The sequence below is a fragment of the Alexandromys fortis genome, unplaced genomic scaffold (genome assembly GCF_014885135.2).
Source record: "Alexandromys fortis isolate MF-2015 unplaced genomic scaffold, M_Fortis_MF-2015_v1.1 scaffold_22, whole genome shotgun sequence".
NCBI classification, from domain to species: domain Eukaryota; kingdom Metazoa; phylum Chordata; class Mammalia; order Rodentia; family Cricetidae; genus Alexandromys; species Alexandromys fortis.
Window position 1 is genome coordinate 16,312,408 of NW_026067900.1, and position 23,648 is coordinate 16,336,055.

A 23,648-nucleotide genomic window follows, 5' to 3' on the forward strand; every position below is an offset into this window, starting at 1 on the left:
GGGAAGGGAAAGGGAAGAAGGAAGAAGAACAGAGAGAGAGTCAGGGAGAGCAAAAGAGAAACATAGGGGGGAAGGGGAGAAGTGGGGAGAAGGGAAAAAGACAGAAGCTGCTTCTGAGATGGGGGAAGGAAGGGACTCAGATGGAAGCAGAAGGAAGATCCGCCTTAGTGGTAGATGGGGTAGGGGCTTGTCTCTTAAAGGGACAGGACAGATCATTACAAAGACTACACAGAGAAACCCTGATGTAGGAGGATCTTCTACCTATCTGTTGCTTTCATTGGTTAATTAATAAAGAAAACTGCTTGGCCTGATAGGTCAGAACATAGGTAGGTGGGGAAGACAGAACAGAATTGTGGGAGAAAGAAAGCAGAGTTGAGCAGACTCCATGATTCTCCGACCTGAGACAGATGCAGGTTAGGATCTTTCCTGGTAAGCCACCACTTTGTGGTGCTACACAGATTACTAAATATGGGTTAAAGCAAGATGTGAGAATTAGCCAATAAGAGGCTGAAACTAATGGGCCAGGCAGTGTTTAAATGAATACAGTTTCTGTGTAATTATTTCGAGTAAAGCTATACAGGTGGCAGGATGCAGCCCACTGCTCCTACAAAACCCTGTCTCAAAAACTAAAAAAAAAAAAAAAAAAAAAAAAAAAAAATTGATACAAACCTTAGATTGCAAAAACTCTGAAGCCTTATAAGACAGAACATGCCTACAATGAGGGAAATTTTCTCTGCTGGAGAGACAGGTTCCTAGAACAGAAGTGATCACCTCACAGTAACTAGATTGCTCTACCCAATTGAGGACAGTGATAGACCACTTTGATGACCCAAACCAGAGATCATCAGAAGCATTTTAACCAAGGCAGCTTCATTTTATGTACCTGTTGCCCCTGTTACAACTAACTCTTCCTCATTCAATCTAAAGCTCACGCCAGCAGCTCACAGACAGACTTAGGGTCACCAAATCCCCTTATCTGCCCTTCTTCCTGACGTTCGCATAGATTACACATAGAAAATACCCTTAAATCTTTGTTTTCCATCATTAATTTCTTTCCTTCCTTCCTTCCTTCCTTCCTTCCTTCCTTCCTTCCTTCCTTCCTTCCTTCTTTCCTTCCTTCTGCCTCCCCTCCCTCCCACCTTTTCTTCTTTCTTTTTCACGTTTATGTGTGTTTTTAGCAGCACATGCCTGTCCCTTTGATATTGCACCAATGCTCAGCAGTTCAGTACCCTTACTAGTCTCTCAACAAAGCAGCTCAGCTTGTACCACTTTGCTGTGGGCCTTAGACTTTTATTTACCCTCTCTTGTCCCCTCAGACCTCTGAGGTTTGGACTCCAGCTAAAGCTTTCCAGATGGGCTGAGCAGGAAATGCCAGGTACAGCCGAGGCCTCCAGGATGCTGCCTGCCAGGCCCACTTACCCTTGGAGGAGATGAGGACAGATAGGACCCAGCTGCCTCTGCTCTGCTCTCCCCCCACTTTTTAACCACAGGGCTGTGCTCTATTTACATGAAATGGATGAGGGCTGGGGCTTTGACGTGGCCTCTAGCAGACACAAGTGCAAAACTTTTTCCTGTCAAGCTATCTTTAAGGCAACTTCAAAAGCAGACGAAGACCCACAGAATTTCCCTGGTGTTTGGAAGTTCGATGAAGCCGAAATGCCCGTTTTCAAAGCAAATGTTTCCTATTCCACAGAATGACATTCAGGGCATGTTTATCAGCGCTCCGCGACTTTCCCATGCTCTCCTCCGAAGCCTACAGCGCACAACTCCTCCCCCCCCCTCCTCATCCTGCTGTGTCCCCTTGCACCCTCGCTAGGAGTTTAATGCGGACTTTGGGTTTTATTTTATTTTATTTTTTAGGGTGTTTCATTTTTTTAATTGGGAAGTATCGGTTTATTGTTTTATTACAGTGAAAGAAATTGACATGTGATGAGAGTCTGTAGCTCTCTCAGGATCATAGTCATAGAGCTGTAAACAATGATCCTCGCAAAAGATTTAAAAAGGCAACAAAAGCAGCTGAACTCAGAGTCTGTGCTGGTCTTAAAGACAACCCGTGTTAGCGCCACATCGCTCTGGCTTGCCGGGCTGGGTTCTCCTCCAAGGATTCATGTGCTAGATTTCAGGGAGGCAGTATTGAGGGACGGACTGTTGGGAGACTAGGCTGGGAATGTCGCTCAGTGGTAGAGTTCTTGGGGGCGTGTGTTATGAAGGGATCCTGGAAGACCTGCCTCTTCGGGGCCCGTTTTACCATGAATTCTCCTGCTCCATCTTCTGCTACTATGGTGCCAACCTCCAAGGGGTCTTAGCAGAGCTGGCGCAATGGATGCTGTGGAACTCAGACCTGTGATCTTTTCCTGAAAATGACCCAGCGTCAGGCACTTCACTATAGACACAAAGAACGGACTCAGGGAACCTCTAATCGCTAACTCATCTTAAACACTCACTGTAAACTCATCTTACACACTCACTGTAATGGGGAGAGTTGTGTCCCCGCCCCCTAATTCACAGGTTGGAATTCTCCACTTGCAGCACTTTGGAGGTGACTGTGTTTGGAAACGGGCGGTTAAAGTGCAGATTAAATTAAAGCCTGTGCCCATGCATAGGGGGGCCAGAAGTCAGTCTCGGATGGAGCAAGGACATCACCAGTGGACTGTCTACTCTCCTGACTGGCAGAAGAAAAAGAAGAGGAAGAGGAGGAAGAAAAGGAAGAGGAGCAAGTGGTAGTAATAGTTTTGTTTGGGCAGCTAATAAGCCCTTTTTTATGAGGCCCAAGTGACAGAACCGCATTATGAGGCAGGAAACAGGCCTTCACTGGACACCGAACCTCCTGATGCTTTAATTGGACCCTTCCAGGCTGCAGAGACATGAGCAGTAAAGTCCTGCTCTTTGCATCTTCCTGTGCATGTTGTTACCTCTTCGAATGAAGTGACTCAGTGTCACTACTGTTGCTGGAAGTTTGTCAGGTTTGGCCAAGTCAAATGATGTGGAGCAGAGATGGACTGAGGGAAACAGAGGGAAACAAAGAAATCTTTAAGAGTGACAGGTTGCTACTCAGTACTGAAAAATGTCCTCTCCAGCACTGGCCTTCCCCTGACCTTGACTCACAGGCACGCGTACACACCCACCTGAGCTACTCCTAACAGCAGACAGAAGGGAGCAGACACTGGGGGCCTTAGAAACACTCAAACTTTGACTTTTCTGCTGGAAACGTTTGCCCGTATTACAAAGATTCTCTTCAAGGGAATCGCAGACGGCTCACATTTTAGATAAGAAAGCAGAAACACTATTAACATTTTTCCAGACCTGAAAAATGTTATTCAAACTTGCTGAAGGGAGGAGTCTGATGGGTTGCTAACGGAGAGATTCAAAATTGAGTGGGCTTTTGAAAGTGATCTATTTCCAGCGAAGGTAAACTGAACACAACGGCAATGCATTTCTTTTACTATGTTGTTCTCTGAAGAATTTAATAAATTTTCCAAATACGTCTGAGTTGCAAGAGAGAGAGATTAGCACCAGATGGCCTGCCTTCCATTAATGAGTGTTTCATCTTGTCAAGGACTCAGTGACACCTGGTGAGAGCAAAGCTGCTCGGCACCGGTAAGCTACGCTCCCGAAGAATCCTTCCTCAGACTTCGGTGTTAAAGGAATTCCAACCACATGGTACAGAAACGGGTTCCCTTTGAAGGATGCTGTTTTAACCCCAAAGCTCTGGCTGCAAAACAGGGCATATTGGGCAGAGCACAGTGGTACCTGCAGTTTAAGCTGCCTCTGAATGATTGGGGAGAGGCAGATGCTAAGTACCGAGAAGGAATGATGAATTGATGTCAAATTGTTCTTTGTTCTAATTTACCTGTGGGTTTAGTTTTAGGAAAGAGTTGAGGAATTAAAAGAAGACCTTGCTATTCTTTCCATAATCTCACGTCTTCTAGTATTAAAAAGCACACACACACACACACAAAGACAGGAAAAGTGGTGCATTTCTGACATGCTAACACTGGGAAGGCTGGAGACAAGAGGATCCCTTTGAAACTAGCCAGGCTATATGAGACTCTGGATTTAAAAAAAAAAAAAAAAAGCACTAACACCAAATGTTCATAATCCTCATCTAGTAGGTCTTTCAAAACTTCATGAAAACAATAAAAGATAATTGCTACAACACTTTGATTTTCTATAATTATGTCTCTATATAAACATCTTCTTACACGTTTGCTGTTGCAATTGTCACAAATGGCCTTATAAGCCTGGAATAATGAGAAGTTAAATTGAATTCAGAAAAACCATTAACGTATTTCTGAAGAATCAAAAAATAGTTTCTGAATTCAACTAGGACCTAAATGCAAAATGTAATGTTTATTATAACATGGCAATTGTTTACAAGAGAGTAAACTAGTAACTAAAATTTAGTACTAGAAATTTCTATAGTCTGTGTTGCCTAGAACTATTTAAGCAATTATCAATTTTCAGGGATTAGTTTTATCTCCAGTTGTGTGTGTCTGTGTGTCTGTGTGGGGGTGTGTTCATATGTAAGTGCCTAATGAAGGCAGAGGAGGGTGGAGTTACAGGCAGATGGTTTAGTCTCAGTGCGTCAGTAAGGATCAAGATGACTTTGAAAAGTCAGACTATTTCAGCAGCAATTTATGGGTAGGAATTGACAGACATGGGTCCATGCAAATGAAGGGTGGAAGTGAGGCCATGGCTGTCTCTTAGCTCGTGTCTCTCTTAGTCACAGTGGCTTCCACCCTGGACCAACTTCCTCTCCTTGTCCATTGTTTTAGATGTGTTATTGCCCCAGCTTACACAAGGCTTCTCATTCCCTTCTCACGGCATCAAACAGCTTTCATTACATTTCTACGTTTCCAACATCCCGCCTGCAACATCCTGAAGGAGGACCTGGGACGCCGGGATATATTGTCGAGCCCTGCCATCTATTCCATAAGTGGGATTCAAGCTGCACTAGGTCATGCTGGGCTGAAACAGAGGTGCGGCCCAAACATCCGTGACGTGGCAGTTGAGTGTGATTGCCAGCGGTCTGTTTCCTTTAGCTGTTGGCTACCCATCAGCTATTGTCACCTTTTTGAAACTTGAACCTCTCTGGGTCCTGTGCTACTGTAGTCTCCCTTTCATGCCGTTCTGATTGTGCTTTGCTCCGCGCTTTTCAACACCTTGTTCCTTCCCAATTCTCTTGCTTCTCACATTTGAATACAGGCAGATACCAGTACTTCTCAACCTAGGATTCCTGGAGCCTCTTCTCATCCTAGCCTAAGGGCCTTATAAGTGGAAATTAGAAGGTTCATAAACCTGACTAAAGAAAAAAAAATCACATCTTTGTATTGTCATCGATTGCTAACTAAAAGTCACCAGTTTCTTGTCTCCTGCATCTGAGCAGTCTGTAGTAACAACACTCATGGCTTGTTACCAGTAGAAGTCACAATATTTTCATGTTTTCAGGTTGTTGTAAATGTCTTAAATTTCCCCATTATTACTTCAAACCCATGGCAGCTCTGTGATCTTTGAGCGCAGTTAGGAGGAGGCACACACCCGTACCAATGTGTGTTGAAATTCTGGTAACTTTTTGTGATAGTATCACTTTCTTTGTAGTCTAATTCTGATTTTGGATACACCATTAAGAGCATTTCTTTTTGAGAAAGGATCCATCAATTTCCTTATAGAGTTAAAGGGCCCCTGGTTTTCTCCCTGAAAAGCTAAGGGTCTTGGCAGATGGTGTAGCGTCATTTCTGGGCGAGATCAAGCCCAACTGGACAGGGCAGCAACTCTGACCCACTGAGTCTTGTTATCAAGGTTTGCCTGGCTGCTCTATCTGCAGATGAGAATCTAAGTAGCTCTGAGGCATCCCTCCAGTTTGTTTTCTAACTCTGGGTCTCTACTTCCTCACTTGGTTCCTGGAGTGAGAATATATTTTGTGTCGCATATAATTTCTAGAAATCAATTTTTTTTTAAACCAAGGTGAGGAAAAAAAACCCAGAGTTATTATGACAAAAATCTTCAAATAGTCCTTGGAATGTTACAGATTAAGTGCGAAATCATTTGGGTTCTTGCCTTCGTGCAAAACAAAAGCCATTTGTGAAGGCTTAAGCAAGTCAGAGAATTTATGATATAGACAGAGGTGTGACATCGCCCTCCAGTCAATGATAGCAGAACAGGCTAAACCAGAAATGAACTGGCAAGCTTTCCCTGTGAAGGGCAAGCAGTGAGAACCGCAGACCAGGAGGACCACATATTTTCTGCCGTAAAATATGTGGAACGTGAGCCAATGGAACTTTATTTGTAAAATGGACAGATGGCCAGTTTGACAGGTTGTAGGTTGAGGACCCCCTAACTTACAGCACTGCCAGGGTGGTTTTCTGAAGCATCTGTCCTTCCCCGTCTGCTTTACTATCCCCTTCTTACTGGCTTGCTCCTTTAGCTTCTCTGGGTTCTTGTGAACCAGACAACCAGACGTGGCTTCAGTTACAGCTAGCATTGTGGACATTTCCCAGAGGCTAACGCACCGTACTGAAGGCTTGGTCTCCACTCTGCTCTGCGGAGGCTCTACAAGAACAGAAGGACTTGGTGGGACTTTTGGTGTACGAGGCATAACAGAGGGGAGCTAAGTCACGGTGGGCGTGACCTTGGAGGCACACTGAATTCCAGACCCCTTTCTCTTCTTTTGCTTTCTGGGGCCATGAAGGAAGTGGCCTCACCTTCTCCTGCTTTGGTCTTCCAAGTGGTAGGGTAACAGGCCAGCGACACCACACCTGCTGACCTCTCCTTCCCCTTGGTAAGCTGTCCCAGGTGACTGGTCACAATAACAGGAAGATGACTAACACAGCTTCTCAAAGCTGTGAGTTCCTTGTCACAACTTCATGCTGCCTGACTTTCCCAGTCCCAGTTCCAACATGCTGATGGAGGAAATGACTTAGTCAATTGTTGTTTTTTTATCCATTTTGCTCAGAGTGGTTCTGAGTTCACTGGTTAAGCTTTTCATCTTTACTGCTGCACTAATTCCACACTGCAGAAAACAGTGCCTTTTTGTAAAGACCCATACTTATCCAGGAAATATGTATCTACTTGTGTGAAATTACTTCATATTTCATAAGCATGCATTTCCATGTTTGTGAGAGCAGAGTTAAAGAACATTTACAGCGTGTAATTAACTACCGCAGAACTTACATATGATGTTTTTGACATTAAAAAGAAATAAAGCCCAATCAAGATGGTATGCTCTCTTACTCTATGAAATTTAAAAAGGTCTTTGACAAAGTGGATTAAGATAAGCAATAGGAGGGCAGGTGGGATGGTTTAGTGGGTGAAGACACTTGCTACTAATCCTGGCTCACATAGTGGAAGGAGAGATTCCCACAGTTGTCCTCTGACTTCCACAAATGTGCTGTGCTGAACAGATGTGTATGCACACAAAATAAACAAATAAATAAAAGTAAATACGACTGCTTAAAACATAAGGGACAAGAAAGGTTAGAAACTCAAAATATTAATAAACTTTAAAAAAAAAAAGGTCTGTCAGGTGGCAAGTATTTGTGCCAGAAACTTGGAAACGAGGGAGACTTCTATCAGGCCATTTCCTTCTCTCTAGAATTAATTAACAATGGTCCCAGAGCTCTGCTGAAGTCCCCTAATGAAAGGAAGAAGGTAAATACAGTACTGGTTCACTTCCACAAAACTGAGTGGCTTGGGCATTAGCCAAGTAAAAACAACCTGCTGAAGAACTATTCGTAACCTATTAGCCACTGCACAAATGCTTTCCCTTTAACGGTATCCTCCTGGGATACCGCGCTGGAATGCACAGTGATTTTCAAAAAGGCACAGATTTGGCTCAACTGTAAATATCAGTAGGAGCATAGAACCAAAGCCATTGTGTAGGGTAGGGGTTGGGGTGGGTGGCTTCTGATTCCCAGTGTCGATAGGGGGATTTTCATTTCTCTCAGTACTTATTTTTTTCTACTACAATTACAGTTTTGCTGAGAAAAATAAAATACCATGTTCTCATCTGAGTTTCCAATGTTCAGTGTCTTTAGAATAAAGATGAAAGCCTCTTTCATTTACCTAAGAGATTCCCTTTGCAAATGAGGCGTGGTGCTGCCTGCTTGTAATCCCAGTACTAGGGAGGCAGAAGGAGGATAGTGAGTTCTAGGCTAGCCTGGCCTACACATTAAAACCACTTTCAGGAGAAAAAAAAAATCATGTTTCCACAGTTTCCTGAACTGCAGGTAACAAAACAAAACAAAATAAAAAACAGCTCAACCCACTTCCACCACGTTAGAACCATGAGCCAGCCCAGGTCTCTGGGGCAAAGCTGCTTTCAAACAGTGGGTCTCAGCAGCTCCCTGCTCCGCCCGGCTCCTCAGCATACAAAGCCCCAGCTTGGACTCTGAACCCAGCCCTTTGTTTAATTTGCTTCTCCCTTGTACTCTGACTTCCCACCACGTAGCTTCTCAAGCCTCTGGATCCTCCCTAAGTCGATTAAGGTACGGTTAATACACAAGAAGCAGGTTGGGCTGGAGGGACCCCAGAGCCTTGTCACGCTGGGCGCCTCGAAAACTACAACTCCCATCAGGTCCCGCGGCCGCCGGGCCCCACCCCGCCTCCCGCTCAGCCCGCGGCGGAGGCGCTGGGCTTTCATCCGCGGAGCGGCGGGTGCTAGACGCGTCGCCCTGGTCCTCTCCGACGGTCGCGGGTCGGCTGTAGCCTCGGCCGCGTTCCGCCTCTGCGTCCGCGTCAGTGGCCGCCCCTGGTGCAGCGAGAGGATGGTGGTCCGCGTGTTCGTCGCCTCGTCCTCGGGCTTCGTGGCGGTGAGCGGGGCGGGATCGCGGCAGACGCGCGCGGCGCGTGCGCCCGTGGGAGACGCGCGGGCAGGTGACCGCCAGGCTCGGACCCGGTGGACGCGCAGGGATCGCACTGCCTGCGCTAGCAGCTGGCAAGGGGGAAACAGGGGAGCCAGTCCCCTGCCGCAGCTGTCGGCTCCAGGGGCCCCTTTCCCGAGTTTATAGGTTCCCGACTTGGGACATTGTGTCGGTTTATGGTTTTTTTATGGGAGTTTAGACTACTTTGATTTGCTGACCTGGCGTCTGAAGGAAACACGTTTAAAGGAATTGCTCGCCACCCTCTCGTCCCCAGCAAGTCCATTTCTTTAGTTCTACACCTGAGCAAAGAGAACAGTAAACCACGCTTGTCCTGTTAGGTTAGAGTTAATTGTTTTAATTGTCGCTTTTTAGCCTAGGGTGCTACAAATACTTTTACATTTGTAATTAAACCTGTGTTCGTGTGTCCTCTTCCCCCCCCCCCCATGCTGTGGTTAATTTCATTTTAGGAATCTATAAATTGTGTTTTCTATTTTTAGCTGTTCTGCTTGTAGAGTGTTGAATTCTTTTAGGAAGTTTTCTTTTTTCTTTTCTTTTTAAGGGTAATTAAATTGCTAGAGTTGTCATACTTTAAGGAAAACTGCATATGACTGAGATGCACATAGCACGTGCGTTCTACGTGATTATTAAGTCTTGATTTCCTTAGTTAAGAGTTAGATTACCGCTCTAAAAGTCTGCTCTGTGAGATACTTAATCAGATAAAGAAGGAAGTGCAAGAATGATTGTTTAAAGTTTAGTCTGGCCGGTTGCCGGCCCAGTAGACAGAGTGATTATCCTAGAAAATAAGTAGGTGGGGTAGAGGTAGATTAAAATACTGCTTGAAAAATCCCTGTAAATCAGTGAAACTTTTAATTTAACCTCCCCCACTTTTTTTTTTATTTTACCACAAGGACTCCCCATTTTCACTAGACACAATAGATGGAAAATGCTAGCTTACCTGTATGTGTAGGCATTTGTGGTCCTCAAACTCCTCACATTTCCAATTTTATTTATTTATTTATTTTTGCCATTGCTTAGTCATAGGTGATTCTACAGATTTTTTTTTCCCCCGTTAAAGCTGAGCCTCCTGAAACACTTAGTACCTCCCAGACAGATTTATTTGAATGTAATCCTTATTGTAGAGCTTTTGGCCTTACCATGAAGTCGCCTGCTTCAGTAATTATTTCTGAAGGGATGTGCTCTCGTGTCGATCTGCGGTTGGGTTGGGAAAGTCACCTGTCTTAGCCATCCTGAATCCAGACTGGCTCTGCATCCTGTATCCTGCTTTCGTCAAGCTCATGAGTGCATATATATTTACTGACTTAGGTTTTAGACTTAATGGTTTGTACAGGAAACTGAATCGAGGAGAGGGGTTGGCAGTGCCCTGACTAGTGTAGTAGGGGCCGGCGGTGCCCCAGCTCTGCCTCTCCCGTACCATGAAGGATGCTGATGCACTGTGGTTGTGCCGCACTGTTAAAATGCTTTGATTCTGTCAGTGGAATAAATAAAGGTGAATGCTCCTAACAGCTTATGTCATTTGAGCAAGTATATTGGTTAGCTTCAAAGTGGAGTTTTCCACTTTGGCTTTTTACAGCGTCTTGGATCCCCGTGGCCTGCTGTGGTTTCAGTTGATTGGGGGGTTACATCTAACCACCACACAGACACAGCCTGCAAACACTAATTATTATTCATTTCAGTCTGCTCTTTGAAAACTTACTCTTTTCAGGTCTCAGAAATACTCATCGAATCTCCTCATTTTGTAGCATTATCTCCGACTTCATATACAGTCTAGTTTTTCTTTGATATTGGTATTTTACATTGTATAAAGTTTATGCTTATCTGCAAGGCTATTGATTTCTTTGGCTATTAACAAATGTGTGTAGGTGAACTCTCGGTAGGGAGGCTAATGGTACTTACAACGTTAAACTCTATTAAGGGTTTCTCGGAACGCTGTGTTTTCCTTCTGGCAGTGTCGGGTTGACTGTTGGCACTGATTTATTCTGTTCCCATCAGTGACCAGCAAGTGTATGGAAGGGCAAACAGAGTATTCCCAAGTCAGCTTGGTTTTAGCCATCATGTATTAAATCACAAGGAAGGAATGTGACCAGAATTAGATCCAGCTCAGTAAACCCAGTTGGCAGGATCTTTAAGCATTCTGTTTAGGGAAAAAAAAAAATCCTCCTATCTCCTGGTTCCCTTGAGCATTGGAACTTCAGCTTCAAGTTCCAATTGGAACTTCGTGTTAGAGTAGGGACAACTAACATGAAGGGCCGAGTGCCTGTTCATCCTCCCCAGCTCCAGGCGAAGCCCGCTGGTTACTAGGAAATAAGAATTATACCACATTATACCATCCGTGTTGCTGTTCTAGTGAGGGCATTTTATTCAGCTCTAAGAAAATAGAGCCATAGAAATGTTATTTAAGTTTCTAATTTATTATGCCCGTGTACCTGAGAGCCGAGGCCTTAGTAACCTTTGTCCGGGAAATAGGTTAATGTGACTTTAATTTTTTCATTAATGTATTTAACAGAATTTGGTTTGGTCTGCCTGTGCCCTGCCCATCTCTATCCTAGGAGAACAGAGGGTGTGGTCTCTGTTCTTGAGGAGGGCACAGACCAGGTGAGGGCGCCCACTAGGAGAGGTCAACCCTCCAATAATAACCTGAAGCTCAAGGACATGCCTCCTGGGAACATTTGCCAGGCAGAAATATTCCAGGCAGCGGAGGGATGCCTTGCCGGATGTAAGATACGGAGGGAATATGCTGGAATTGTAAAATATGCATGTGGAGGCAACCTGCAGGGAGAGGAGTGCGGGAGAATAGTCTTCCTGAGCCCATTTTGATTTTTCGGGCTGGATGTGGAGGTGCCTGGGAAGGAGGGGTGAGCGGCAGGTTCCCCTGTGGGCCTCTTTGGAGGACCCAAAGGAAGCCTGTGAATTCAGACTCCATGGTGCTCATGGAGAGGTTTTCAGTATCTTGAGCTAGTCTGCTGCCCAGAATCTTTTGTCCTTAGCAGGGTACCCTCCTTCAAGGGTGGACTTCAGGTCTGAGGTTTTAGAAGACTCCCTTACTGCTTGCCTTAGATTAAAATGTATCAAAGAGCAAGAGCTGGGCTTTTGCATGGGTATCTTTTACCATTCGCTGAAGTTCTGTGACTCTGCTGAGAGTTGGAGGGGAACCTAGACATAATACAAGTGAAATCCAACCACACAGCTTCCCCAGAGGTGAAGTGAATTGACCTAATGTCATCTATGTAGCCAGTGTTCAGGGAGATATAACTGGAAGCCAGATTCCTGCATTGATTGATTGATGCATGTGCTTATTTTAAATATTGAACACTACCAGGCTTTCTTTCCTTCCCGTGTGTATGTATGTACGTGTGTGCCGTATGTGTACGTGCATATGTGCACACCGGCCTGCAGAGGCCTGAGGAGGACATCAGGTATCCTGCTCCACATTCTCCCCCTTATTTCTTTAGGACAGGGTCTTTCATTGACCTTGGCATTAGGCTGGTGACCAGCATCCCTCCTATCTCTGTTGCCCAGAGTACTGGGATTAGCGGTGTGTGCAAGGCTTCCTCCCCTGGCTCTTTACAAAGGTATGGCAGTTCAAACCTAGGTCCCCATACTTGTGCAGCAAGCACTTTTACCCTCTGAGCCCTAACCCTAGTACCGAGTTAGGTGGTGTTAGGTGCTACATACTAGGATGGTCAGACATGGCCCAGATCATTGCTGTCTTCATCAAGCTTGGAGACTTAGCATGCAGACTGCACTCAAGGGGGACTGATGGTGGCTTGTTGTGTGATATTTTATTACATTGTGTAAGGATACTGTGATTGGCTTAATAAAAAGCTCAGTGACCAATAAGCTAGGCAGGAGGTGTAGGCAGGACTTCTGGACAGAGAGAGCTCTGGGAAGAACAAAGTGGGAGTCGCCAGCCAGATGCAGAGAAAAGAGGACTTGCAGGAAGAGAAGTAAAAGCCACAAGCCACATAGCAGCATGTAGATTAGTAGAAATGGGTTAATTTAAGTTATAAGAGCTAGTTAGAAACAAGCCTACGCTAAGGCTGAGCTTTCATTATTAATAAGAATCCATGTCGTTATTTGGGAGCTGGCTGGAAGGGCAGAGAAAGACTCATTACAGTGGCTAGAGGCCTGTTTTCATGAACTGGGGAAATGGGCTAGAGGGCAGTGTATTCTACTCCTTGGAATGTTGAACAGTCACCATCTGGAAACAAAGGAGATTCAAACATTGGAAGGAAAGCCGGAAGTGGAGGGCTCTCTGAGGCCTGCACCCCGTGTTAAGGAGAGGGTGGGCGTGAAGGGGGAGGACAGACAACCGCTACTCAGACTTGAATTGCTTTGCAGCTGTGCAGTATGTCCTTGCTGCTCTGCATAACTGGTTATTATTTTACCATGCAATTACCAGTTCACGCTGTTGCTACCCTGTAGAGTTTATTCAGTAAAGCTCTTCTGTAAGAAAGCCTTAGAAAAGAGTTCAGAAGCAGCGACGTCAGGAGGTGACACACAGTAACAGGATTCTCTGCTAAGTTGCTTGACTCTGATAGGAGCAAGCAGACGCTTGGGCTCTGGATGCTTGACTTACTGTCACTGTCCTCTGGCAGGATAGTCATTACCATGTTGCAGATTAAGAGGTGGAAGAGAACTGATTCAAACCAGATCATGTCCAGTTGGTGCCCTGACCTGTCGTCAAGCCCTGGATGACAGCTGGCCTCTTAGCTTCTAGAGCGCCATTCTCCCTGTGGTGTCTGTCCTCGGCTACATTGTACTTTGAGGGAGTGTGTGCACCAGGGAAGCTAACATCCATCCTGCAGTTTGTAGGTTTATCTGCGCAAAGGGCTTCCCTATGGGTCAGTGGTTCCCTGGCCGGAGACAGTGCTGCTGCAGGGCAGTGGGGAGGAATGAGGAGCAGGCTTCAGGATGAGGTTGTGCAAGAAGTGATCAGAAGAGGCAGGAATAACCTGAGGGCCCAAAGGCATGGAGGTAAGTAGAAACTGCGTTTGTTTCCTAGAACTGCGGGGCTTAGGATTCAGAAATAGGTCTGAGTCTTCTTGCTGCTGGAGGTTGGAGATCCAGGTGTTACCATCTGAGATCATCTGCTGGCAACCGTAGGCATGTTTTGGCTTGCCCTGATAGCCTTTGTGTTCATGTGGCATTCTCCCTGTGTGCATGTCTGTGTCCATCTTTGGTGTTCAGAACCCCCACCCCCAGCTAGGCTTATTGTAGTAAAGCCTACTCCAGTGACCTCATCCTAAGGAGCATCTGCAAGGATCCGGCTTCCAAATAAGGTCACGTTCACAGGTACCAAAAGTTGGTATGTGAGTATCTTTGAGGTGCATGTAATAGAATCTAGAGCCATGTCCAGTCTGAGGGTTGAAGTACACAGACTGAGTAGAATTTTCTCCTTAGCTGGAAAGGTTCTGGGTGGGTTTCTTCACTTTAAAGTTAGCAGCTCAATAGCAAATTGTATGGGCATGGAGTCTGTGTAGGGTTTGCTGCTAGGAGGGGTGAACCTTTTTTTTTTTATTTTATTTATTACCATCAGAAGGGAAGTTCTGACCTCAGTTCTTCTGGTACATTTCAATGTTTCCCAATTTTGACATTTCTCTCCTTTCTACAAAAACATTAAAATTTGCCAATATGAGTATAATCACCAACATGGATTCCTTTGTGAAATTAGGGACTTTTTTTCTTTTTATCCATTTGTGTTTAGATATTTTGAGTCAACATTTCAAACCATCTGGGTAAGCTACATCTTGACAAGTATTTGTGATATGAAGTTCAGGGTGGTTTCCATACCTCAGGCAGAATGTAAGACTACATGGATATTCTGTTTTGTTTTTTAAAATGAAACACAGAAAAGGAGAGCTACTGTCGTGAAAAAGACTCAAGAGTCCATTGTGAAGTGGTGTGAGCTCCTAAGAAAATGGAATTTCTTCATGTGAATGTGGTGTGCGTGTGTGTGTGTGTGTGTGTGTGTGTGTGCACAGTGTGCGTGTGTGCATGTGTGGAGGCCCCAGGTCGATGTTGGGTGTCTGTTTTTATCACTCTTCACCTTCCTTTTTGGGAGAGGCGCTCTTCCTGAACTTGGAGCTCACTGATTGGCTAGCTTGGCCAGGGAGGGCCAGAGATCAGCCTGTCTCCTCTTGTCTGCAAACTCAGATTCTTCTGTGTTCAGAGAAGCTCTTTCCTACTTTGTACTGTCTCCCTCACAGTGCTAGCTCCTATTTAGGTTTTTTAACGTTTAATTTATAAAAAGTTTTGAAATGAGTTACACTTTTCTTGGATTAGAACAACATGATAGAATAGAAAGTCTATATTTACCAAGAGGTCTTTCTGCTTAAAATTAAAAATTGGCCTGATTTACTGATAATTACATATACAGAAATGTTAAGTATTACATTTTGAAATGTAGGTTTTGAAAATGAGATCAGGAAGTGACTCACATGCCAAAAGTTAGTCTCTGAAAATGCAGCATGCTCTTATAGGAGAGGGAGTCGTCTAGCTGCAGGCTTGAGGCCCGTGCTTTGGAAAATAATCTCCCACCTGTTCATTCGGGAAATCCTTATAAAACCCAGTGAAACATATGCACACATTCACACATACACGTGCACTCACACCACACACACTCGCACATATTTCCACCACACACATATACACATATCTCACACACAGCATACACATATGCAAATATGCACACACACACACACACGCATGCACACACACACACACACACGAAAGCAGGAAGAGAACTCGTTAGGAAGAAGAAGGAGTCTAGCAGGAGCAAGAGAGGATAAGTGAGGGTCTCACAGGGTGCCTCTGATCAAATATAGTAATACATGTATAAAATTGTCAGATAATAAATTAAAATGTTTAAAAATGAGAAGCAACTGACTGTCTGACCACACACAGAACATACAGATCCATTACAGTCCTGGAGGCTTGGGAAGAAACCATGTCCCCACTCACTCTCCCACGTACCCTGTCCCATTTATGTGTTTGGCGTTTGTTTTTAATTTGTCAAATTCTAGATCAGCTTCTCTATGCAAAAATCCTTCTTTACGCCCCTTTCTAATAGAAATACGTGACAAAAAGTCCATTTGTTTGTCTTCCAACCAATTACTCTGTCTTTCAAATCCAAATTTTAAAATGATCTTTAGAACACCTGGAAAAAAACAACAGCAAAATGGCTGGTTGGTAACTCTGAGCTGGAAGGGGACCCTCCTGGGCCTTGGCAGTCTTTTGGTGAGACTGATTTCCTGGGATTAGGGTTACTGTAGCTGCAGAGAACACTTGCATTCTGATTTAAGTCACGTTCTGTGTTCACTACTTTTCTTGGATTAACTTTATGTTGCTTATCTATTATGCAGAAGAGGACTTTAACTTCCCAAATTAGAAATTTAGTGAAAATCTGCCTCTGTGTCTTGCTGTGGTTTGGAATGGGATTTATCTCCCAAAGATTGCAGGAGGGGATGGGGCTTAGCGGGGAAGGTTTAAATGACCATTTTGGGGGCTGCCTTAGGAAGGGATGAAGGTAGTTGGGACCTCAGTTTGTTCATGAGCTGTGACTTCCTCTGTTTGCCCTATGAATCCTCTCTAGTCTGCCATGATGTGTCGGAGTGGAGTGGACATCATTACAGGACACTGAGCTGTTGAACCAGCCTGAAGTTGAACTTCGAGCGTCCAAACCTGAAAGAAAAAAAAATGGACTAATACATATGCAAAATGGGAAGTTAACATTTGCCCTGGTGGAGGGGGGTGTTCTTTCTAGTTGTGGTTTAAGAATCAGGCAGCACTCACCTTTAATCCCAGCACTCAGGGGGCAGAGGTAGGCAGATCTCTGTGAGTTCGAGACCACATAGCGAGTTCCAGGACAACCAGGGCTGTTAACATAGAGAAACCTTGTCTCAAAAAACAAAAACAACAACAAAAAGGAAAATTTGCCATTGGGCTTTATGGCTAGTGGTTTTTGGATAGTGATCAGAAAGTGAGTTTTAGGCCTAAGTTTTAGGGGGTGACTGGTGTTTGGAGAGGTGGGGGATGAAGGGAGAAGAGATCAGCAGCCTGAACTAGCTAGCTACTGAGTAATCTGTGTCTGGCAGCTTCCCTGTCTCCTCCCTTAATAGGCTTATCTGCCTGTTCCCTCTGGCATCTGCTGCTGACTTACTGTAATAATTTGAAGAGTTAGGAGTGTTATCTCTTGTATAATAGGTTGCTGTTCTTCCCCTCAAACTCTAAAAAAAAAGAAATCAAACTCAGAAAAGCAATTTCTTAAATGCTTCCTTTCTGGACTGAGGACAGCTGTGCAGTAGGCTGGGAAGCCGCATCTCAGGCCTCTGCCTACAGAGGCACTTTGGGGTCTGTGTCTGGGTGCCACTCCCACCCCACCTGACAGTTCCTTCCGTTCCTCTGTTGGCACTGACAGCTTGTTCCTGAGGGAATCCCTCCTTTCAGGACTGCCTCAGTGCCTGGCAGAACTTAAGGAGGGGCTTCCCGGAACTGCCACCTGCCGGTCAGGCGGTCAGGCTCATGGTGAGGTGTGCCTCAGGGTGTGTCCGCATTGTGTGGACCTTGGTGGCCCCTGCCAGCAACCACTTTGGATCTCCCAGAGCAGCAGTGCTGGCTGTGACTGAGCAGCCTTTTGCAACTGTGTAAGGGTGTGTTTCTTTCTTCCCACTGGGTGGTGGCCCAGCGCTCGGAAGGGGCATTTTGCCCTGTTGGGTCTGGTGAGATGGGAGTGGAGGGCAGAGAATAAAAGACCCAGTTAAGTTAACCTGCTTGACAGGTCAGATCAGTGGCCTTTGTTAAATGTCCCATGTGAGGCAGCAGCTGTTGCATTCCAGCCCGAAATTAAAAACAAAGCAAAGCAAAGAGCAGCAGTCAGCATAGCTGATGCAGCCCAGCACGGGTAGGATGCGGGCTGCTTAATTCATGGCATTCCCCGTGGCCTGCAGCTCAGCAGCCCACTCTCTGCTGCTTAGCTTTAATGGCTGTGTTCCTTTGAGTGAGAATTGACTCCCCCGTAAGCCTGGAACCTTGATTGACAGGAGTTTGAGTTACACTTGGAGAGAGAGAGCTAGAATATGAGTGTGTGTGTGTGTGTGTGTGTGTGTGTGTGTGTGTGTTCATGTGGAAGCCGGAGATCGGCCTTCAGTCATTCCCCATTTTATTTTTTTGTTTTCTGTGCTAGGATCTCTCACCACTGGGATCTCCCTGAGCAGGCTAGGCAGATTAGCCAGCCCCAGGGAGCCACCTTTCTCTGCCACACTAGGGCGAAGGTTTTCAAGTACACACCCCCACTTGGGCTTTCACATGGGGGTCTGTGAATTGAACCCCAACTCTCAGGTTTGCACAATGGGCACTTGGCCAACTGAGCTCATTTTCAGCCCTGCACTCTCGTAAGGCTTAATGCATAAAAAAGGAACAAGCATTTGTGCTGAGTATGTGCTGACTTGCTTAACACTAGATTGGGCTCATATTCAGTCCCTGCGTTCATGTTGAGTGACCTGAAACTCAACTGTGTGATTTGCCTAAAATGTGATTGTACTGCTGTGTGTGACAAGTTCGGGTGGAACTGACATCATGTGTCACATTGAAGGGGTGCGGGGGAATGAGGAGAAATGGGTAAAAAGGGAGAAGAGAGAGGAATAGGATGTCTGGGACCCAGAGATGAGGTCAAGGGCAGAGGATAACCGAGGTTCTGGAGCCTTTGGGCAGTAGCTGATCTGCTGTGCCAGGCGGTGGTATAGACCAATGCCTCTTCTTTTCTACCTCGGACCTTCTGTTCTTGGGAGAATGAATTCCCATGGCCTGATCATTAATGACTCCATAAAAAAGTAGCCAAGGGGCAGAGTTTATCAGTTTATGGCGGCCTGCAGTGGGAGTTCAATGCAAGAGCGGATGTGGAAAGTGGAAGTTGGTGATAGAAGGCCTGGCGGAGCACGGACAGCCTTCTGGTGCAAGGAAAGATGTGGTCAGCGTGCCTGGGAAAACGGGAATGGCGGATTGATCACTGAAGAAGCTGCTGCTGGTGCCTCCTCAGCTCCATTTAACTGTTCAGCATTCTGCACTTTATGGTCATCCATCTCTCTGTGATCAGGTTCTTTACATGTAGTTTCCTCTCAGAACTCTGTAAGCCTGAGAGAAGAAGACATTTATATGATACAAGATGCTGAGGATGCCTGGAAAGAAGGTGGATCTCAGGAGCAGAAAGACCTGAGTTGGGTGATGGCTCTGGTGCACCAGCAGACAAGGAGGCGGAGCGGGTCTTTATCTCCCTGTAACTCATGGTTCCGTTTATAAGGCTGTTGAAGCTTGTTGACATCACAGCCACTGTGGTTAGTGTGAGTGTCACTTAAGTTTGATGCAGTGATCGTTCTCTTGTCTTTGTGACTCTTCAACTTTAAATGAACTGGTGAGATTCAACTGAGGAAAGAATTTGCTGTGCGAATCGGATAATGGATCCTGGATGAGGTTGATCCCAGCCAGGCTTAGGAAGACTTAGAGCTAACACTGCTTATTAAAACTAATGTGGATTGGATTGAAAAAAACCTCCTGTTGACTTAGCAGAGTTTTGAAATATTGAGCAAGTATATTTTAGGTGATGTAAGGTATCTATGTCACAGAAACAGAATCAAGATGGGCTCTCTTCCTGAGGGGATGAAAATACCCTGTGGTCCTGGCACTTCACCTCATCATAGCGGCATGGGTCAAGTCCCCCAGAGCTGTGTGGGTGGTTCCTTCAGCGGGTATTATACCTTTGAGATCATCATCATCACAGCTCTCTGGTCTTTCCTAGTTTTTCCAACTGTGAATTATTTGCCATTGAGCTTGTAGTTTTTTTTTTTTTTTTTTGTCTGAATAGGAGTGAGCATGCATCTATCAAAATTGGGAAGCCCCAACTATGTCCATAGCAGCATTGTTTGTCACAGCCAGAACCTGGAAACAACCTAAATGCCCTTCAACCGAAGAATGGATAAGGAAAATGTGGTACTCCATTGTGTACTACACAGCAGAAAAAAATAATGACATCTTAAATTTTACAAATGGATGGAGCTAGAAAACATCATATTGAGTGAGGTAACCCAGATACAGAAAGATAATTATTACATGTTCTCGCTCATAAGTGGTTTTTAAACATAAAGCAAAGAAAACCAGCCCACAAATCACATTCCCAGAGAACTTAGACAACAATGAGGACACTAAGAGAGACTTCCATGGGAAGTAGAAAGTATAAAAAGACAAGATCTCCTGAGTAAATTGGGTGCATGGAGACCTTGGGAGAAGGTTGAAGGGGAGGGGAAAGGTAGGGAAGGGAGCAGAGAAAAATGTAGAGCTCAATATAAATAAATAAAGAATTGGGAAGCCCAAGATTACATTGATGTTATGCATGTTTTATGAAGATGGGAGCCAAGGTAGGTCATTTTGCAAAGGAAGGAAATAATAGTCCCAAATGTTTGTTTAGTGTTGATGAGCTACATTGCTCTCCTAACTGCCTGCCACCTGTGGGCATTTCAACAGAAGCAGTCCAGACAGTGTGTGTGGGTTGTTATGGGAACATGCGTGCTCTGAGCATGGCGCTAGATGGGTGCTGGTCTCTCAGTCACACGAGCCACAGAACTGCTGCTCTGAGATTGTTACACTCACGGCCAGATGCTTCTCTGGGCTCTCATCTGGTGCTACTGATGTTTTTGGCTGGGTGATTCTTCCCGTGTGACAACTGTTCTGTGCGCTGTAGATGTACAGCAGTCTGCGTGGGCTCTACCTGCTGAGTCACCCTCAGCCCCAGGTCCTGACAGCTAATGTTTCCAGACTTACAGAAATGCCCCATGAGGTAAGAGCACCCCTCAGTTGACAAGCCCTGCTCTACCTATAATAGCACAGAACAGACAAAGGCATCGAGTGAGCAAGCTGGGCTCAGTGATGCTCCCCATCGTCGTTGTCCCAGCACTGTACAGGAAGAGGCAGGAGGATCTTGAGTTTGAAGCCTGGGTTACCAGACTTACGAGGGAGACTATGTCTCAAGAAGAAAGAAGGGTAGGAAAGAAATCTGAGGCGTGCGTGTGTGACTGTGAAGTGTCTAGGTTGGGCGACACTGCTTTCTAGCTCCTGACATTGTCCTGGCTCTTGTGGAGGCTGCTGCAGGCTACAGGGTCATGGTTGTACTGATTCTTTAGTTAGCTGAGTCTAACAAGATACTTAACTAATATTTCCTAATGCTCATGTTTAGGATGCAGAGCGAGTGAGCGGCCATGATCCTTCCCCCTGAACAACTCATGGTCTGATTGTGGAAAACAGAGACCAAGAATCAGGGGCAGTATGGGGTCATGTGGAAAATAAGTCCACTAGATAAGTCGCAGGGCCAGATGTGTTTCCTTGAGCGAAAGCCATACAGGAGTTGCATCTCTTGAGGTACGATCCCAGCTGTTTTTAAGATTCTAGAAATGTCTAGATAAAAGATTCCAGTGGAATGCCAAAGGATTTTTTTCTTCCCCCAAATATTTCCCATAAGCTTGTGAACTGGAGCGGGTGCTGTTGGTTCTGTTCTTTCTGCCACAGAGGTGGGTGTGACTTTACTTCCTCACGCCCTTTGCTTTAGCCCTGAGACACCTTTCTGCCTGTTTGTGTGTGTCCAGAGGAAGGTGGATGGGCACTGTGTGCTGTCTCATGCTGACCTTTTACTAGTCATTGCCTGGTTCTAAGAGATAATTAACAGAACTGAGATGACTAATAATTTACCCTTTGAGTTCTGTTCCCATTAAAAAAAAAGTCATCCTGCTAATGAGATTAAGTCTCTGTATTAGGTCCAGAAAGCCTGGCAAAGTCTGGTTGAGCCTCAGAGCTTAACATCAGCCTGGATGCTTGGTCTGGCACTCTTGGCTGTCTGTCTTCTCTCACAGTAAATACACCAGGCTCCTCCTCCACCCTGGCTGATCCTGTGGTCCTCCCTGCCTTGTCTGTGAACTCCTTATATGATATCCAGTCCCATTCCCTCCTCTCTTTAAAGCATGTTGCATTGCTGTTTCACCATAGTTCCTTAGGGTGGCTCTTGGAGCCTCCTACCTTAAAATTCATGGGAATTTTAAGTTCTTGGTCAGGGACTGTCCTTGCAGATTTTCCGTTAGATAACTTGGCATTTGAGTGGATACAAGGAAATTGTTTCTGAAACATTGTATTATGAGTAAAAATTTAATCAAGAGTTTATGAACACTCCGAAGAACAACAGGAATGAATTTGCAAATAGTCTGCTTTGAAACAGAAAAGCTTTGGGGACACGATTTGTTCCACCACTTCCTAAATAAATGGCTCGAGGAATCTCTGTTATGCAGACAATTTATTCCATTATTACTTCCATTTGAGTATCAGTCTTCTCGAACCCCCATGCGGGGTAAAGTGGGAGGGCTGGAGGAAGTTGACTTCACCGCCATCAGGCCTGCCTGCTCAGCTTCCCAGGAAGATACCCTGGCTTATGCTGTAATGACAGGCAGTCTTCAGACACTGCTGAGTCAGTCAGTGGCCGAGAACTGAAGCTGCCTTCTGAGCAGATCTGTAGAATTCTAGGGCATGGTTTTAGGCTAGTATGGATTGAAAACAACAGATTTTTACATATAAATGGCTGTCGGTAGATTTTTCTGTCCTGCCAGCCAGCTCCCAAATAACCACAGGGACACTTCTTTTTTTTTTTTTTTTGTATTACTTTTTATTGATAGATAAAATCTGTACACAATAATATGATAGGACAAAGAATCCAATCCAGGACACCAGTTGAACACTTCTTATTAATTATGAAAGCATGGCAATATCTTAGGCTTTGTTTCTAACTGGCTGTTATAACTTAACATAACCCCTTTTTGTTCATTTACTTTCTGCTTCATGGCTTTCTTTACCTTTACTCTGTACTGCCCATGTTTCCTGCTTTCTCAGTGCTTGGCTGGCAACTCAGCCTTTTTTCTTCCCAGCATCCTCTGTGTCTGGCTGTCCCACCTATATATACCTCTGCCACTTAGCTTTTTATTAAACCAATAAGAAGGCGCCTTGGCAAAGATACATTTTCACGGTATACAAAAAGATGATTCCACAACATTTCCTACCTTTTGTCTCAATAAAAAGGAAAAGGTTTAGCTCTAACATTGTAAAACTATATATAATGAGAATAGTTATCAGGTAAGAATTATATTCACAATGTCCAGTCCATTTTTATTTTGCAATCTAATCTCCTTTGTTTAGCTTTTTTCCTGATCATTACCAATAACAGTTTGTAACCAATTCCCCCTAAATGATGATATATATCCATAACCCACTGAATGACCAAAAACCACCATCCTACCTCTTGGGTATGTGGGTATCATGCTCTCTAGATTGCTTCCTGCTGTCTGGTGGGTGATAACATCTCTAGGGCATCCTGAAAAAAATGAGCAATGGTCAAGTCTTGGGGGAGTTTGTTGTTGTCCAGTCTCTGTATGATGGGATAATACAAGGCTTATCTACTGTTCTGGCTGGAGTTTGAACCGCCTCAACCATCAGTCTTGGAGCTGTTCTGGATGTAGAACTCTGAGGAAACTGCAACAGAGGCTTTCTGAGAGGATGAATCACCTGAGCCACCCATTTTAATTGGTGTCTGGTCCCCTTGCTCTGAAAACACAAACTTTGAAAGGCAACATACATATCTACATTAACACAAGTATAGACTGTGTTGTACACAAACCAGCCAAAGATGATTTTTTTTGTTACATTTGAGCAGGTAAAATATATATCACCTGTCTTGTAGTTATTTTAAGT

General features: G+C 44.9%; 1 protein-coding gene across 1 annotated transcript in view; it reads left to right on the plus strand.

Annotated features, from left to right (window-relative positions):
- Positions 1-2,167: 2,167 nt before the first annotated feature.
- The window catches only part of Sh3bgrl2 (SH3 domain binding glutamate rich protein like 2), a 55,782-nt gene continuing 34,301 nt past the window's right edge, over positions 2,168-23,648 (plus strand). The window contains exons 1-3 of the mRNA XM_050124552.1: positions 2,168-2,343; positions 4,776-5,027; positions 8,447-8,807. Coding sequence (XP_049980509.1) covers positions 2,168-2,343; positions 4,776-5,027; positions 8,447-8,807 — 789 coding nt within the window. The remainder of the gene's footprint in view (positions 2,344-4,775; positions 5,028-8,446; positions 8,808-23,648) is intronic.